This window comes from Grampus griseus (assembly GCF_964374135.1).
Source record: "Grampus griseus genome assembly, chromosome: 19".
Lineage (NCBI taxonomy): Eukaryota > Metazoa > Chordata > Mammalia > Artiodactyla > Delphinidae > Grampus > Grampus griseus.
Genome location: NC_139013.1, coordinates 258,441 through 274,540, shown reverse-complemented (window position 1 = coordinate 274,540; position 16,100 = coordinate 258,441). Strand labels below are relative to the sequence as shown.

The following is a 16,100-nucleotide window of genomic DNA, read 5'->3' as shown; positions in this document are numbered from 1 at the left end:
GAAACAGTTGCCAAGGTCTAGTGAAGGGACCATACCAGGGGCAACCGGAGGGCTCAACCCATCCCCAGCAAGCTGTCCAGCAACCTCTAGGCATCTCCCACCACTCTTCCTGTCACTCCTCCGGGTGTGCCTGTCTGCCTCCGGGCCTTTGCACTTGTTTCTCCCCTGAACGATTCTTCCCCCAGGTGTTTGGGGGCAGCCCCGAGGCAAGTCCACTCCTACACTCTTTACCATCACCTACTTATTGTGACTGTCTGGCCCTCGACAGCCCCGCATCTGCCCGGGCGGGGGTGGGCGGCCAGGGTAGGTATGGATCATCTCTACCCGACACAACCCAGTGATTTTGGGGCCCAGCGCAGAGAGCGGGAGGGGGCATGGAAAGTACTCAACAAATATCACTAAAGGATTCCGCACCTCAACTTGGGCGCTGCCAGCCACCAACTTTCCTTCCCAATTGTCGGAGGAAGGAGGCGAGGGTCTGCAGCCCAGGCCTCGGGGGGAGGGGCTGAGCCGGGGCGGGCTAGTCAGTGGGGGGGAGGGGCCTCGCGCGGACCGGGCGGTGGGCGCTCCGGCGGCTGAAGGGGCGGGGCGGGGCGGGGCCCGGATTTTGGGGCCGCACTCGAGCTGGAACAAAGGCAGGCGCGGAGACAATAGGCCCGAGTTCCCCCCAGGCCCTGCGGCAACAAGAGCAGCGCCGGACGCACTTCCACCACCGCCACCTACACCGCGTGTGGGCGCCTAGGGGAGCTGGGGTGGGGGAGGCTGCGCCCCGCTCCCCTGAAGCTTTTGCGTGGTCAAGCCCGCGGGAGGCGGAGTAGGGCCTGGGGGCTGGACGTGCCGGCCCTCCAGATTCTCTGCATCGTCTCAGAGCTGCCGCCCAAGCCTCCCCCTGGACTGGCAACCGCAGGACTGAGGAGCCCTGCACAGGGACGAAGGCCCACCCCAGGCAGAGGCTCCAAGGCACCCTTGCCTCAAGCATTCTCCGTGCCTAGTGACTTCAGAGAGGATCCCTTCCCACAGGCCCCACTCCCACCTCCGACGGGATCCCCTCCCACTGATCTTGCTTTCCTCTCCGTCAGGACCCCTCCTCCGCCAGCTCCAGCCTTAGGCCCTGCTTCCCTCCTTCTCAGCTCAGACAGGACTCCTTTCTCCCCACGGACCCTGCCCCACCCCCGTTTCTCTCGAATAGGATTCCCTCCAGGCCTAGCTTCCCCCATCTGACAGAATTCTCACCAGACACTCTACGTCCTTCCTCAGACGGGAACACCCTCCCCGCACGCAGATCCTGCTCCCCACTGAGGCAGGCTTCCCCTCTCTACAGATCCTGCCTCTGCCCACAGATGGATCGCCCCACGCAGACCCTGCTTCCCTCTCAGAATTTCCCCACTGTTGCGGTTCAGTCCGCCCGCTTGAAGAGCATCAAGGCCAGCGCAGTGGCGGGCTAAAATATGGCAAGGGGCGCTTGCAGGGCCAGGCGGGATTTCAGTCTCGGTGTTCTGAGCCCCGTGGGATCTATTTGATTTAGTCAGGTTTCAGTGTTGCTCATGTTAAACAATAAAAAGGTTAAAACCCCAAAGTCTAAGTCCCGGTTTAGAACAGTACTTCCTCCACGGGATGGGGACCCTTCGCCCCTCTCCCTGGGCCCAGCATCTTCCCTAGCTCTCGGCCCCGCCCCCTCTAGGGAACGCTAGTCGACGCAGCAACTGGAGACCTCCCCAGGCGGGCAAAGGGGCGGGGATCGAGGTGGAAGAACGGACTGCCGGCGCGCGTGCGGAGCAAACGGCCTGGAGCAGGGACTACAATAACGGACGCGAGCCCGGCCGGTGGACCAGGCTGCGGCGGCGACGACGCAGGTGCCCCGCCCCTGCCGCACGAGCGGCGCTGCGGGTGGTGGAGGCGGGGGTGGGAGGAGCCCGCTCAGGCGCGTGCGTACTCATGGCCTCCCCGCCCCGGCCCGCCCCGGCCCCGCCCCCGGGCGAGAGGCGCCCAGTGCGCGTGCGCGACGGCGTCGGCGCCAGTTATTTCTGTCCCGCCCCCCAGCCGCGGCTCTTTCTGCGAGCGGGCGCGCGGTCGAGCGGTTGTGCGCGTGCCGCGTGGCGCTGGTTTCGGTCGCCGCTGAGACGGAAGCGCGGGCGGCGGCGGAGACAGGAGAGCGGGCAGCGGCCGGCCGGGCCTCGGCAGCGCCCCGCGCGCAGCGGGCGGCGACCTAGGCGGCGCGTGGCGGCGCTAGGCCTCGCGGCGGCAGCGGCCCAGCCGTTGGCGGCGAGCGCGTCTGCGCCTGCGCGGCGGGCCCCGCGCCCCTCCTCCCCCCCTGGGCGCCCCCGGCGGCGTGTGAATGGCGGCCTCGGCGGCGGCGGCCTCGGCGGCGGCAGCGGCTGCCTCAGGCAGCCCGGGCCCGGGAGAGGGCTCGGCGGGCGCCGAGAAGCGCGTCGCCGCCTCCTCGGCCACGGCCTCGGCTTCTGCCTCGGCGGCGGCGTCCGCATCGGCATCGTCGCCCGCGGGGGGCGGCGGCGAGGCGCTGGAACTGCTGGAGCACTGCGGCGTGTGCCGGGAGCGCCTGCGGCCCGAGAGGGAACCGCGCCTGTTACCCTGCCTGCACTCGGCCTGCAGCGCCTGCCTCGGGCCCGCGGCGCCTGCCGCCGCCAACAGCTCAGGGGACGGAGGTGCGGCGGGCGACGGCGCTGGTGAGTGCGGTGGGGCCGGGGGCGGCCCCTCCCCCACCCCGCAGCCTTTGATCCCTTTGAGGCTCGGGGACTGGGGGTCGGTTCCCAGCGTGACGATGGCGGGAGTCGCTTGGGCGAGAGGATGGGGACCCGAAGAGTGGCCGGAACGTGTGTGGGCAGTGGGCTGTGTCCCGGGCACTGAGATGGGGCGACTGTTTAAAGTTCGGTAAAAGAAGGGTTTGGTTCTTCCTCCGGGAGGGGAGGGTCGTCTCGGCTCGGCAGGGGATGGAGTTTGGGGCCCAGTGGGGGGATGCGCTCACCATGCGATGGTTTTGTTTCTTCGTGTTTTTCGTAGTGGTGGACTGTCCAGTATGTAAGCAGCAGTGTTTCTCCAAAGATATTGTGGAGAATTACTTCATGCGCGACAGTGGCAGCAAGGCTGCCACCGATTCCCAGGATGCGAATCAGGTATGTCTCGCCCAAGCAACCCCCAGGAGGTCTCTGGCCATGAGTAGGGGTCACTAGACCAGAGCGTGGTACCAGCTCCAGGCTTTACTGTCCCCGTAGTAGAAAGCTTAGGGCAGGTTGTCTAGGCTAAGTAAGGCCCCCACCTTTCTTCATGTCGTATTTCTTGGTTCTAAATGCAGATTTCTTTGGTGGTTCTGTCTCTTCTGACTCTGCCTTTGCTCAGCAGTGCTGCACTAGCTGTGAGGATAATGCCCCGGCCACCAGTTACTGTGTGGAGTGCTCTGAGCCGCTGTGTGAGACGTGTGTGGAGGCACACCAGCGGGTGAAGTACACCAAGGACCACACTGTGCGTTCCACTGGTACGCAACGTGCAGGGGGCTGCCCTTGCTGTTCTCCTCTCTATGCCTTCAGTTGCTTATGATGGTAGTTGTAGATGGTGGAAGGATCTCAGGGAGTTTCTCTACAGGGTACCAACTGAAGGGCCTGAGGGCAGAACTCAAAAAGGGGGAGGCTGGGGCTCTGGTGGGCAGTCTCTGCAGGTCCAGTGGCAGGGGAAAAGCCACAGGCAGGGAGTGGGGGGAGTTCACAGGGGATCTCATGGTGCCGCAGGGGGTGTATAGAGGGCTTGAGGAAGCTCATCAGGGAACCCCCCTAGGCAGGGGATAGGCCTCCAATGGTAGAGAGATCCGCATGTATGGATAGGGAAATGCAGGGTGTTGGGGGAATGATGTGAGGGACCTCCTGGACCAGAGGTTCCCTGGCACCTGTTTTAAGCCTCTGTAGGGGAAAGTGAGATCTTTGGGCCTTGTGTCTTAACAAGTTGGTAGAGTCATCAGACTATCACTGACCAGTGAGTGCTGGAAGTGTTCTTATCATTGGGTCACAGGTATTTCACAGCCTAGCTTATTTCCAGATTTTTCTGTGAGTGTGTTGGAAGTGCTATGGAGAGGGGCTTGCGCTTGGTGTTTGGCCCAGGACTCCCCATGAGTGGCGTTTTGGTAGTCACTGTGGCTGCACCAGCCCAGAGGACAGTTTTGATGGGAAAACTTGGGTAGAGATGGTTCCTGTGGGGCATGAGGAGCCAGGAGAGAAGGGCAGGGGTCTCCAGGGGGTCCTGGGTTCCAGGCAAGAGTCAGGGTGCAAGAGCGGGCAATATTTAGAGGAGCTGAGGCTCGGTTTATTTGTATCGAAATGTTTCTATGTCTCACGCTGGGTTGGTGTGGTAACGAGACATGATAGGGATTGGGGAGGAAAGAAGGATGGATGTTCTCCGTTTTCTAGTGGCAACAGCCTCTGGGGAGGGCTGGGGGGTCAACGTGGTGTATTAGTCTTTGGGGAGTGTTGCTCTGAGCCGTAGGACCTTTGTCCCAGCACAGGGGCCTGACGCCTCTCTGAGGGTCCTGGTCTGATATCGTATCTCTCCAGCCGGAGAAGGCTTTGCAGGTTCCCCCGTGGGTCGTTAAGATGGTGTGGTCTCCTTTTAGCAGAGAAGAGAGGGGAGGTCACCAGGCATGGCTTATGAGGAAAATGTATCTGACGGTCTCTTTAAGCCCTGATTTGCTTTTTGTCTGAGCCAGAAAGCAAATGTTGTGTGTGCTGGGATGCCACAGTAGCCAGAATCCCCTCCCCTGCTGGACAGAATCTTCTGTGAGCGGAGGAGAAAGGGAGCCCAGTGGCGGATGGGGGCAGGGCTTCAGAGGTGGAGGAGCTTTCTTGAGTGTCCACCTGGAGGAGGTTTCAGCAGAGGGAACAGCGGGGAGGTCTCTCCTGGCAGAGGCCGTCAGTCTACGTCAAGCTGTCACCTCCAGAAGCTGAAAGGAGAGGGGTGTGACCCTCTCGGTCAGGCTGAGGGCAGAGGGTTTTGAGAGCAAGGATCTCTGCTCCTCCCTGTCCACTGCTGTAGGCCCTCTGGGTCCTTCCGGCAGATAGCCCAGGGTTGCAGGACAGGCAGGAAGTGAGGCCCTGATCTCTGTCCGCTCCTCGAGCCGGAGGTGGTGAGGATGAGCTCCCGCTTCATAGATCCCATTCCCCAGGACCAGCCAAGTCGAGGGACGGTGAGCGCACGGTGTACTGCAACGTGCACAAGCACGAGCCCCTTGTGCTGTTTTGCGAGAGTTGCGACACCCTCACCTGCCGGGACTGCCAGCTCAACGCCCACAAGGACCACCAGTGAGTCCTGAGGCTTGGTGGGTGGGCGCTGCCTGTTCCTGTGCTGGGCGCCCGGGCCCACCTCTGTCTGCCCTCAGGTACCAGTTCCTGGAGGATGCCGTGAGGAACCAGCGCAAGCTCCTGGCCTCACTGGTGAAGCGCCTCGGGGACAAGCATGCGACATTGCAGAAGAACACCAAGGAGGTTCGCAGCTCGTAAGTGTGGGTGCCTGTGCTGTGCTGGGGCGGGGGTGGGGTGGCTCTGGGTGAGCACCTGCCTGGGTGGCCCTGACCTCACCCACTCTGCTACCCAGGATCCGCCAAGTGTCTGACGTACAGAAGCGCGTGCAGGTGGACGTTAAGATGGCCATCCTGCAGATCATGAAGGAACTGAACAAGCGGGGCCGTGTGCTGGTTAACGACGCCCAGGTAGGTACCCGCTGCGTGGTCCTTCTCTGTTGGCAGCTCACTCTACCTCAGGTGGACTCGTCCTGGGGTTTGGCGCCCTCTGCTGGCTGCTGATGCCCTCCTTGGGTGGGGAGAGGTTCTGGTGCTTTGTCCTCCCTGACGCCATCTGCTCTCCACCTGCAGAAGGTGACTGAGGGGCAGCAGGAGCGCCTGGAGCGCCAGCACTGGACCATGACCAAGATCCAGAAGCACCAGGAACACATCCTGCGCTTTGCCTCATGGGCTCTGGAAAGTGACAACAACACTGCTCTGCTACTCTCCAAGAAGCTGGTGTGTGCTGGTGGGCACCCAGGTGGTGGGTTCCAGGTAGGCACCTCCCAAGACCCTGGAGCCCTGTTCACTGCCCGTGTGCTCATGTACTGCCCACCCCCAGATCTACTTCCAGCTGCACCGGGCCCTCAAGATGATCGTGGACCCTGTGGAGCCACACGGTGAGATGAAGTTCCAGTGGGACCTCAATGCCTGGACCAAGAGTGCAGAGGCCTTTGGTGGGTTTTTGTCTTTCTCTTGCTGCACCCTGCCATCCCAGGCACTGCACTCACTTTCTTACACTGTTTTACTTCTTTACTGCAGGCAAGATCGTGGCAGAACGTCCTGGCACCAACTCCACAGGCCCTGTACCCATGGCCCCTCCTCGGGCTCCAGGGCCTTTGAGCAAGCAGGGCTCTGGCAGCAGCCAGGTGAGCCAGGGAGGGGACCATAGTGGGAGGAAAGAGGCACGGGGTCCTGTGGGATACCTGTCCACTGAGGTCCACTTGCTCTGCCCACAGCCTATGGAGGTGCAGGAAGGCTATGGCTTCGGGTCAGGTGAGTGATTCTGCCCCCCCCCAGTAGGTGGGAGAGCTGCAGTGCCCTATGTCCACCCCAACCTGTTTTCTGTGTTCTGAGCAGATGACCCTTACTCGAGTGCAGAGCCCCACGTGTCAGGGGTGAAGCGGTGAGTGTGGCTGCCCTTTGGTGGTTATAGGGACAGGGTGGCCATAGGGGTGGGGCGCTCACACCAAGCCGCGCCCACAGGTCCCGCTCAAGTGATGGTGAGGTGAGTGGCCTCATGCGTAAGGTGCCACGGGTGAGCCTCGAACGCCTGGACTTGGATCTCACGGCTGACAGCCAGCCACCAGTCTTCAAGGTCTTCCCAGGCAGCACCACTGAGGATTACAACCTCATCGTCATTGAGCGAGGTGCTGCAGCTGTTGCAGCTGGACAGCCTGGGACTGCGCCCCCAGGGGCCCCTGGCGCTCCGCCCCTGCCTGGCATGGCCATCGTCAAGGTGAGCCTGCCCAAGTGACTGTGGCTGGGAGATGAGGATCTACTGCCCAGGCCGGCACCCCACTGAACACCCCTCACCTCCTCACAGGAGGAAGAAACAGAGGCTGCCATTGGGGCCCCGTCTGCCGCCACTGAGGGCCCCGAGACCAAACCTGTGTTGATGGCCCTGGCCGAGGGCCCCGGCGCCGAGGGCCCCCGCCTGGCTTCACCCAGTGGCAGCACCAGCTCAGGCCTGGAGGTGGTGGCCCCTGAGGGCACCTCAGCCCCAGCTGGTGGCCCAGGTGCCCTGGATGACAGTGCCACCATCTGCCGTGTCTGCCAGAAGCCAGGCGACCTGGTCATGTGCAACCAGTGCGAGTTCTGCTTCCACCTGGACTGCCACCTGCCTGCCCTGCAGGATGTGCCAGGGTGCGAGGCTGTGCGGGGTCTGTAGGGCGGAGGGCTGGGCCAGGTCCCGTGCAGCCCCTCACGGTCTGTTCCCTCTAGGGAGGAGTGGAGCTGCTCTCTCTGCCACGTGCTACCCGACCTGAAGGAGGAGGATGGCAGCCTAAACCTGGATGGGGGTGACAGCACTGGTGTGGTGGCCAAGCTCTCGCCAGCCAACCAGCAGGTGAGGGTGGGGCCCACTCCCTTGGTTTGGCCAGCAGCACCCCAAGTCCCCTATGACTCTGATGTTCATTTAACGCCTGCAGAAGTGTGAGCGCGTCCTGCTGGCCCTCTTCTGCCATGAGCCCTGCCGGCCCCTGCACCAGCTGGCTACTGACTCCACCTTCTCCCTGGTGAGTTCTGGGACTTGGGAGGGTGGGAGGTGCAGGGGCTGTTTGGCCTCACCTTCAGCCTGTGGCCTCTGCTCGAAGGATCAGCCCGGCGGCACCCTGGACTTGACGCTGATTCGAGCCCGTCTCCAGGAGAAGTTGTCACCCCCCTACAGCTCCCCCCAGGAGTTTGCCCAGGATGTGGGCCGCATGTTCAAGCAGTTCAACAAGCTGACAGAGGTGAGCCTGTTGGGGTGGGGATGGGTTGGGGAGGGGAGGCTGGGGGCAGAGAGGTGGGCGACCTAGGACCCATCCACTGTAATTTGCCCGGCAGGACAAGGCCGATGTGCAGTCCATCATTGGCCTGCAGCGCTTCTTTGAGACTCGCATGAACGAAGCCTTTGGTGACACCAAGTTCTCCGCTGTTCTGGTGGAGCCCCCGCCGCTGAGCCTGCCTGGTGCTGGCCTGAGCGCCCAGGACCTGTCCAGTGGCCCTGGTGATGGCCCCTGAGGCTGGGCAGCCCCCGAGCCGCTCCAACCTGGCTCTGTTCTCTGTTCTGTCCTGTCACCCCCTCTTCTCTCTCCTCTCCTCCTTCCTCCGGTGGCCTGGTTCCCACTCCTTGGTGGCCCATACCCCAGCCCCTCACAATATGGTTTTTACTTCTGTGGATTTAATAAAAACTTCACCCGTTACTCAGGCCTTGGTTGGTGGGGGCAGTGGTCCTGGGGGCCTGGTCTCTGGCTGTTACCGATCCCTCACCAAACCCTGTTGGGCCAGATGGGGGTGGGGCACTTGTCTCCGGCCACCTGGGTGTCCAGGGAGCGGGGAGCAGCATCCCTCCTGGGCCCTTTGCGATCTGGGGAGTGTCTGGTGGGTAGGAGGGTCACCCGGTAGGTAGGCAGACCCAGGCTAACCTGTGGGCAGGCAGGGTGAATCCCCAGGTAGGTGCTGCACGGCAGCTCATTCTCCCCGAGAGCTTCCTGGACTGGCTTGGAACTGTTTCTCGCAACCAGTTCATCAAAGTGAGCTGGGTGGGCTGGGCTAAGCGGAGTTGGGCAGTGTATCCCTGGGGGACAGGCCTGCACTCCTGGGATGCTACCAGGATGTCTGGGGAGCCTGCCTTCTTGGGGGTGCTGGGCCAGTGTCTGCTGCTCATTTTCACATCCCAAGCCCTGAAGACGGGTGGGCTTGGTCTGTCCACTCCCGCCAAAACGAGAAAACCTCCAGCCCTCTGTCTTATACCCCAGCTAATGTGGCACACATGACCAAGCCCTGCCTGAGCAACTCCTGTCAGCCCTGTCACCAGACTCCCAGCCTGGCTCACATCAGGCCACTCACACAGGCCCAAGACTAGTGGCCAACTTCTTTTATTGCAGAAGGTACAATGAAAATGCTGGGCCCTCTGCTGGCTCCCTAGGGTGGCACGGGGGTGTGTTGTGTGTGCAGTCAGTCCCTTCGAAGGTTCTTGAGCCGCTCCTCCAGGTCTGCGTCTGCATCGACTAGGGCGGAGGCTGCAGCCTCTGCTTTCTTCCCACTGGCAGCCACACTGAGGGAGCCTCCAGTGGAGGGGAGGTCTGCAGAGAAGGGGGGTTAGGAAGAGAGCCCCTGCTGGAAGGAGTAATGCTGGGAGAGGGAGGGTCTGCGCGATGGCTGAGCTGCGCGCAGGACAGGGCCCAGGGTCTGGACACTCACTTGACAGCTCATCGGTCAGGCTCAACCCCAGCTCGTCCAGGACCTGGGCTACAACAGCGTCACTAGATAAAAAAAAAAGAACTATGAGGGCCAGGCACCCGGAGGGCCAGGCATCCCCTCTGTCCCCATCTTCCTGCCTCCTGTCTCCAAACCTCTCCTCTTCATCGTCCTCGTCACCCATGGCATCGTCAATGGCATCGTTCATCATCTCCTCCTTCATGTCCATAATCTCCGCCTGCCGCTCGAACTCCATCATGATCTTCTGGATCTGGGGCAACTTCAGCTGGAAGTGGGAGGAGGGTGAGTCTGGCCCCTGAGGTTACCAGGGGTAGGGAGGGGGATCGGGAGAGGCGCACCTGTCTGTTCATGGTGCCCATGGCCTTGGTGACGCCCTTCATGGCTTGTGCCATTGAGTTGTTAGACTTGAGTGTCTGGATCTTGAGGGACACAGCTTGGATGTTGGCCCGCATCAACACAAACTTGCGCACGTACCGCCTTGTGCGCACCAGGTCTCTTGCCATGATACGCACAGCGTCCTGCGAGGGGACAGAGGTGGCAGGGAGCCAGCCTTGGGAGTGTGCTCACTGCCACTCCACCATGCCCACTGAGGCTTTCAGGGGCTCCTATGTGCCTGCTCCCACTGGCCACTGTTCCCTCTCGCCCTCATGCCTCTTGGGTCACCACTGCACAGACTCCTCCGCGGCCTTCTCATCTCTGCTCCAGAAATGAGAGGAAGAAAGGTGGGGCCACCCTTGAGGGGTCCTTTTCTCTCCATGTCTATAGAGTCAACACCCATTCCTGAATTTCTCTCCTGGCCAAAGAATGTGTGTCTCCCTCCACCTCACACAGGCCCTCACCTCAAGTACAGGATCCTGATTCACACACGAACACTTCCAAACCTCACCTTTTCACTTCCTCCCCAGAGCTCTTCCTTGCTTTGCCCATCCCAGGAAATGGCGCCTCAACCCAGCTGCTCAGGCCAAAACTCTGTCGCCCATCAAAGGTGCTGCTCCCCAGCGGTTCAGGCTGTGCCCATCTCTCTGCTCACTGGCCCCCAGGGCCAGTGCATCCCATGCCACGTGGGCTCCCACTGTGGCCCACGATTCCAAGTGGTCTGGCCCACATCCACTCCTCTGAGCTCACCCATCACTCTCTCATGGAGCATCTGCTGTTCCATCTGACACACTTGCTGTTCTATCTGACACACTTGCCACTTGGATTTTCACGGGCTCACTCTCTTCCTTACTCAACGTTTGGCTCTGTTTCCACCTCCACAGAGGCAGCCTTTTGGACCCTGAAACTAGGGAAAGCCCCACTCAACCCTTCATTTCCCTAGAAGCACCTCCCTGTTGGTGCTCAGCATGTCCAGTTTGCTGCAGCCCCAGTGTGTGAACAAGCAACAGCACTGGCCTGTGTCCCAGGCTGTGCCCAATCGAGCTTACCATCTGGCCCTGCTTGGCCATTTTCTTGATGTCTGCAATGATTTTCTTCTCCTGGGTCTCTAGCTTCTGTCGCTCACGGTCCAGCTCTCGCATGGCGCGGTTCAGGGCGCGCTGGTTCTGCCGCAGCAGCTCCTCCGGCGTCTTCCGGCGCCCAAATAGCAGGTCCATGGCCGCAGGAGCCCACCGGTAGGACTGGGGCAAGTGTGAAGCCTTACTGCAGAGTGGTGTGAGGCCCAAAACGAGGGCATGAGGCAGAGCTGGGGTCACACTGTGTATGGGCAGGGACAGATGGGGGCTCCCAAAATGGAAAGGGCCGAGCAGGGAGAAAAGGCGTGAATGGAAGGCCAAAAGAGTGGAGTCTGGAACTTGGGTAGCCCCAGGGACATGAGTGGGGACAACGTGCCCACCCCAACCCCTCCTCCATCACAGTGCCCCCACAGAGGTTCAAGGCTTCCACCTCGTCCTGCAGACCCTGCGATGAGGCCCTAGCGTGTTCGGTGGACTGAGACTGGAGATGGCCGTGTTTGGGCTGACGGGGGTAGGGGGCACTTGGAACCCTGAGCGCCAAGGACAGGGCACTTGAGAGGGTCCCTGACAGGAGGAGGTGGAGGCTGCGAGTGACAAAAACAGGGTGGATGGGGGCGGCCCTGAAGCTGACAGCGTATGCATGGAATTCGGTTTGGGGCGGGGGTCCTAAATGCTGAGGGAATCTGGGCGCGGAGAATAAGGTTGGGGGGCGTTGCGGACTCCTGTACAGAGGGAGGGATGCTAAGTGTTGGGGTGCCTTGTTCACGCAGGAAAGCCTGGGGGGCCATTCGGGGTGTTGACCACTGAAGGCAAGACAGCATGGGGTCCTCTGATGATAAGGCCGGGTCCCAGAGAGGGGCGAGGCCCTCGTACGCCGCCACCCACGCGTCCACCCAGGGCCCGCACCCCAGTAGGGGCCACTCACCGGAGTTGCGACAGGGACTCGCTTCCGTTTCCGGGTCACGCTCTTCTCGCTGGGAGCCCCGGAGCGCCCACCAACAGACCCTCGGTTCTGTCGCGTCGGCGGTCGCCGCCGTTTCCGGATTAAACCACCTGACGTCACACGCCCCGCCGGCGCCCGGAATGCTGGGCGGGGACAACAGCGCGCGTGCGCACGCGCCGGGGACCAGACCGGCCCCAGGCGCATGCGCACCAGCTTCCGTGTCCCTGCCGCAGACTCGGTGTTCCACAGGTTCAAGTCCAGCCTGAGGGAGCCGAGCCACGGCCGGAGTCCTGGTCCTTGTGGGGTTGGCGCCCTTCCGGGCAGCCACCCGGAGGCCCTGCACCCCACCACGTTACCCACTGTAGGGCCCAGCTCATCTCAGGGACCCAGAACTCTCGCTGATGTTTCTGGACCTCAGGCACCCGGTGGCACCAGACAGCGTTCTCCTCGTCAGGCCCTCCCATGGCAGAAGGGGGCAGAACAGGAGATGGTGCGGACTTTCTTGTATGTTGGCTTACTGGCCAGGAAGCCTGTGGTTACTGGATCCTGCCCCTCCTTTGTTCCGGAGTGGGATTCATCCCACCCTGCCCGAGGCCTGGGGCTTGGTCCCCTCACGACTCCCAGGGCTGCCCCAGGCACTGGGCAGCCTGCTGATGCGGGGGCGGGGGGGGGCCCCCTAACGCCACCTGTGATCACACAACTCCCACCGCGCTTGCTGCAGGAGCCCTGGTGGACATCACCTGCCCCTCCCACCCCACAAAAGGAAGAGGCAGAGGCCATGCAGTAACATTCCCCTTTAATAGCCTGGCGGGACCTCCAGTGGTGCAGGGGTGGGGTGCCGGGTGCCCAGCCACCCTTGGCCTCCCACCCCAGAGCCCAGATTAGGGGGGCTGGACAGCACCCAGCGTGGGGCTAGACAAGCCAATTCATTTCCCATCGCTGAGCGGGTCGGGGGAGGCAGCGCCGACCTCAATCACATGGTGGTTTAAAAAAAAAAAAAAAACTAGGAGCGGGTGGCAGGGAGGGGTGGCAGGTCAGGGCATGGGATTCCCCCACCGGCTGCCCCATGCCCCCCCCCACCTGTGGCCCCCAATAAATATTTGCAGGGGACGCCGGGGCTGGTGGCCCTGGCAGGGGTGTGTATGCGCCAACCCTATTTCAGGCAGCGCTCGAAGTAGGTGGAGCCAATATAGCCACCCCGCATGGAGCGCTGCACGTTCTGCTCAAACAGCCTCCGGTTGTTCTGCAGGACCTCGGCGGCTTCCTTGTTCAGTGGGTCTTCAGGGTTGGGCTCCTGTGGCCGGTATGGGTGGGGGTCAACAAGCCCAAGGGGCAGAAGTCCAACCTCCCCCAGCCCCAGCGCCCCCGCCCCTACTCACCAAGAAGAGATACTGCAGGCCATAAATTATGGAGTTTATCGTAAGGACTGGCTTCCAGTCCTCTCTGTGGGCAGAGAACATCATGATCAGGGGCTGGTGAGTGGGAAGCCGCCAGAGGCCCTGCTGGGACCGGACAGATCAGGCCCAGGGCACGGGACAGTGCGGATGGGAGAAGCTAGCAGGAGGGTGCAGAGAAGGACAGACCATGAAGAAAGCCAAGGTCAAGCCACGAGGAAGAAAATGTGGAGATGAAGAGACAGAGGAACACGCACCACAAGGGGTAAGGAATGGACAGAGACTGGTGTAGTGCAAGGCCATGAAGGGTGCCTGGCAGGCAGGGCTGGGGGGAGCTGTGGAGGGCTAGTGCCCTCACCTGAGAATGTTGAGGCAGACGTTGCCCTCGAGGTCAATGTTGGGGTGATAAACCATCGTCTCACACTTCACCTTGGGGGGGTCATGCGGGTAACCCTGGCCCACCTGGCTCCAGGAAAAGAGAGGGGAGGTGGATAGGTGCCCCAGCAGTGCCTGGCCGGGGCCTCAGCTGTTGCTTCCTCAGCCCAGGGAGCCACCCCGGCCCACCGAGACTCACCTTAAAACTGAACACAAACTTCCCGCTCTTGTAGAAGCCCTGTGAAGGAAGAAAAGAGGAGCTGGGATCCCATCCAGCAAGGCCTGGCAGGTGAACCAGGTATCCCTACTTGAGGTGGGGCCACCCGCCGTGCCTGGGAGTCCAGCTGAGTGTGCCCTCACCTCATCAGGACAGATAACCAGCTTGAAGTTGAGGAGGTCGTCTGGATCTGAGAAGCTGATGTCGCACGTCTTGGGCAGATTCAGCTCGTTTATGTCTAGGTTTTCACAGCAGAAAAGGGAAACAGAGAGAAAGAAAGAGGGAGAGAGAGGAGGGTGTTCAGAGCAGGTGCAGGTGCCAGCAGAGCCTCCACAGCCTCCTCCAGGACCCCAGCTTTGTCCTGGGCAGTGGGACACATCCCCAACCCTCTCCCTGCTCTTTCTGCTCCCCAGTCTCCAGGCAGGCTCTTCTGGATCTACAGAACACCACAAACACACATGTTCAATTGTGACTGTGCTTGAGCTCCTGGCCCAGGGTAAGTTCCAACTCTTCTGAATCCACAGCCCTAAGTCCCAGCACCCAACAGCTGGGTCCCCCCGCAACCCAGCTCCTAAATGCCCCCACTCCCATGTGCCCTCCAAGAGCCTCTGACTACCCCACACCCAGGATCCCTGGCCATAACCCCCACCTTCTAGAGGAGTCCCCAATTATCTGCCCAAACTCAAAGACCTTTTTCCCCCTCCACACCCTAAATCATCCCCCCACCAATCCCTGGTCCCCAAGATCCATATACTCCTCTTTCTGCCTATCATCCCAAACCCAGGTTCCCATCTGACCCCCAGATCTGTTAGTTCCCAGCCCTCCTACCTTACACTGTTCTGACTATAAGATTTCCAGCATCTCCAGCACCATGGTCTAAACCCAACTCTACTCCTATCTCTAATCTCTGGCACCCACTGTCCCTCCCTCCTCCTCCTGTCACCCTAAACCCCAAATTGCCATGTGACGCCCCCCCCAGACCCACGAAACCCAGGCCCCAGAACGTACTTCACCACGCCTGACTCTGATTCCCACTGACCCCAGCATAAAACACTAAATCTCCCACTCGGATCCTCAATCCTCGGCCCCCACTATCTATACCTCCTCTGCCTTTCACCCAGGTTCCCGTCTGACCCCGCAGACTCTCGAGTTCCCGGTCCCCCCACTACACTGCCACCCTCAGATTCTCAGTCCCTAATATCAGACATCTGGCTTTCCAAATACCTTCAGTGCCCCATCCTCGGCCCCGCATCTCTGACCACTTCAGTGACTATTACTCCACCCCTGATCCCTCAATCCCCAGGCCCTGATCTCCGATCCCCACATCCGCGGCCCCCCCATTTCTGACACCTCTGACCCCTGGCGACCGCATTACCCCAAGCCAGGCCCTGACCTCCGACCTCCACCCCCATCCCGACTCCTTACCCTTCTGGATCCGCAGCTGCGCCGCCGACGCCTTCTTGCTGCTGCCCTTGGTGCCGCCCGCCGACTCCTCCTCCTTCTTCTGCTGCTTCAGCGAGAACAGCTTGATCATCCTGCCGCCGCCGCCGCTGCCGCCCCTGCGGGGCCCGGGACCCCGGCCACCCGGCCCCCCGCCGCCGCCGCCCTTGCCGCCTCCGCCACTCGGACCCGCCGCCGCGGCCTCTTCGGCTGCTGCCGCCGCCCGCCCGGCCTGCCGCGCCGCTCCGCGCCCACCGCGCGGCCCGCGTCGGCTCCCGTAGTCGGCTCCGGCCTGGCCCGGCGCCTCGGGCTCGCTCGGCAGCACTCGGGCCCACTCGGCTGTTCTCGTGTCCGCTCGGCCCCGCCCCCACCCGCCGCTCCCTCCTCCCCCTCGCCCGCCCCGGTGTCCTCAGGCCCAGCGGCGGCTGCGGACGCGGGGTCCTCAGGCCGCGCCACTGGCCCGTTCACTCGCTCCCTTCCCGAGGGGGTTGCGGCTCGGGTCGGAAGAGGGAGGCGGGGGCTGCGGTGGCGACGGCCGTGTACTGGAGGAGGGTCGGCTTCCGCGGCAGCAACGGCTTCGGCGCGGAGGTCCGCAACGGCCTCGGGCGCCCCACCGCTTCGGATATTTCCGCCGCCTGCCCGCTTCGGCTCTTTCCGCCCGGCCTGCGCTGTGCGCCTGCGCAGCCGCCGACGCCACCGCCCCGCGTTGCTCCGCGATGGGACTTGGGGATCGGGCTCCTTCGGCTAGGCTCGAGTATTTCCGTTCGCGCAGGCCGGGCCGGCCGGTCACTTCCGGGGA

At 62.2% G+C, this 16,100-nt stretch overlaps 3 protein-coding genes across 4 annotated transcripts; 1 reads left to right on the top strand and 2 right to left on the bottom strand.

Moving 5' to 3' along the window:
* Positions 1-2,064: 2,064 nt before the first annotated feature.
* TRIM28 (tripartite motif containing 28) lies at positions 2,065-8,454 on the top strand. The gene is made up of 17 exons (XM_082677081.1): positions 2,065-2,684; positions 3,019-3,131; positions 3,358-3,490; positions 5,165-5,300; positions 5,378-5,494; positions 5,593-5,707; positions 5,870-6,016; positions 6,120-6,234; positions 6,320-6,426; positions 6,517-6,553; positions 6,638-6,683; positions 6,764-7,016; positions 7,104-7,423; positions 7,502-7,625; positions 7,708-7,794; positions 7,873-8,010; positions 8,105-8,454. Exons 1-17 carry the CDS (start codon positions 2,336-2,338, stop codon positions 8,279-8,281), a joined length of 2,514 nt encoding a protein of 837 aa, XP_082533207.1. The 5' UTR covers positions 2,065-2,335; the 3' UTR covers positions 8,282-8,454.
* A 668-nt stretch (positions 8,455-9,122) lies between these two features.
* CHMP2A (charged multivesicular body protein 2A) lies at positions 9,123-11,994 on the bottom strand. Of its 2 annotated transcripts, none has more exons than XM_082677089.1 (6): positions 11,858-11,994; positions 10,906-11,119; positions 9,820-9,999; positions 9,616-9,746; positions 9,464-9,525; positions 9,123-9,345 (listed from the first exon to the last, which is right to left on the bottom strand). In XM_082677089.1, the coding sequence occupies exons 2-6, from the start codon at positions 11,071-11,073 to the stop codon at positions 9,218-9,220; spliced, it is 669 nt and encodes a 222-aa protein (XP_082533215.1). In that variant the 5' UTR covers positions 11,074-11,119; positions 11,858-11,994; the 3' UTR covers positions 9,123-9,217. The 2 variants fall into 2 exon arrangements, with proteins under 2 accessions (XP_082533215.1, XP_082533216.1); XM_082677090.1 differs by having other exon boundaries at positions 10,906-11,097; positions 11,858-11,982.
* A 642-nt stretch (positions 11,995-12,636) lies between these two features.
* On the bottom strand, positions 12,637-15,945 carry UBE2M (ubiquitin conjugating enzyme E2 M). Its single transcript, XM_082677091.1, has 6 exons — positions 15,287-15,945; positions 14,005-14,099; positions 13,844-13,882; positions 13,628-13,731; positions 13,255-13,318; positions 12,637-13,169 (listed from the first exon to the last, which is right to left on the bottom strand). The coding sequence occupies exons 1-6, from the start codon at positions 15,393-15,395 to the stop codon at positions 13,029-13,031; spliced, it is 552 nt and encodes a 183-aa protein (XP_082533217.1). The 5' UTR covers positions 15,396-15,945; the 3' UTR covers positions 12,637-13,028.
* Between the last annotated feature and the right edge of the window lie 155 nt (positions 15,946-16,100).

What these genes read in the sequence shown, in the direction of transcription:
- TRIM28 (XM_082677081.1), top strand. Translation starts at nt 2,336, where the DNA reads ATGGCGGCCTCGGCGGCGGCGGCCTCGGCGGCGGCAGCGGCTGCCTCA. An exon ending in TGCTACTCTCCAAGAAGCTG is followed by an intron (nt 6,017 to 6,119) that starts GTGTGTGCTGGT and finishes GCCCACCCCCAG; the next exon opens with ATCTACTTCCAGCTGCACCG. An exon ending in GCCCTGCAGGATGTGCCAGG is followed by an intron (nt 7,424 to 7,501) that starts GTGCGAGGCTGT and finishes TGTTCCCTCTAG; the next exon opens with GGAGGAGTGGAGCTGCTCTC.
- UBE2M (XM_082677091.1), bottom strand. Translation starts at nt 15,395, where the DNA reads ATGATCAAGCTGTTCTCGCTGAAGCAGCAGAAGAAGGAGGAGGAGTCG. An exon ending in TGGTTATCTGTCCTGATGAG is followed by an intron (nt 13,883 to 14,004) that starts GTGAGGGCACAC and finishes CTTCCTTCACAG; the next exon opens with GGCTTCTACAAGAGCGGGAA. An exon ending in GCCTGCAGTATCTCTTCTTG is followed by an intron (nt 13,170 to 13,254) that starts GTGAGTAGGGGC and finishes TACCGGCCACAG; the next exon opens with GAGCCCAACCCTGAAGACCC.
- CHMP2A (XM_082677089.1), bottom strand. Translation starts at nt 11,073, where the DNA reads ATGGACCTGCTATTTGGGCGCCGGAAGACGCCGGAGGAGCTGCTGCGG. An exon ending in GAGGACGATGAAGAGGAGAG is followed by an intron (nt 9,526 to 9,615) that starts GTTTGGAGACAG and finishes TTTTTTATCTAG; the next exon opens with TGACGCTGTTGTAGCCCAGG. An exon ending in CCTGACCGATGAGCTGTCAA is followed by an intron (nt 9,346 to 9,463) that starts GTGAGTGTCCAG and finishes CCTTCTCTGCAG; the next exon opens with ACCTCCCCTCCACTGGAGGC.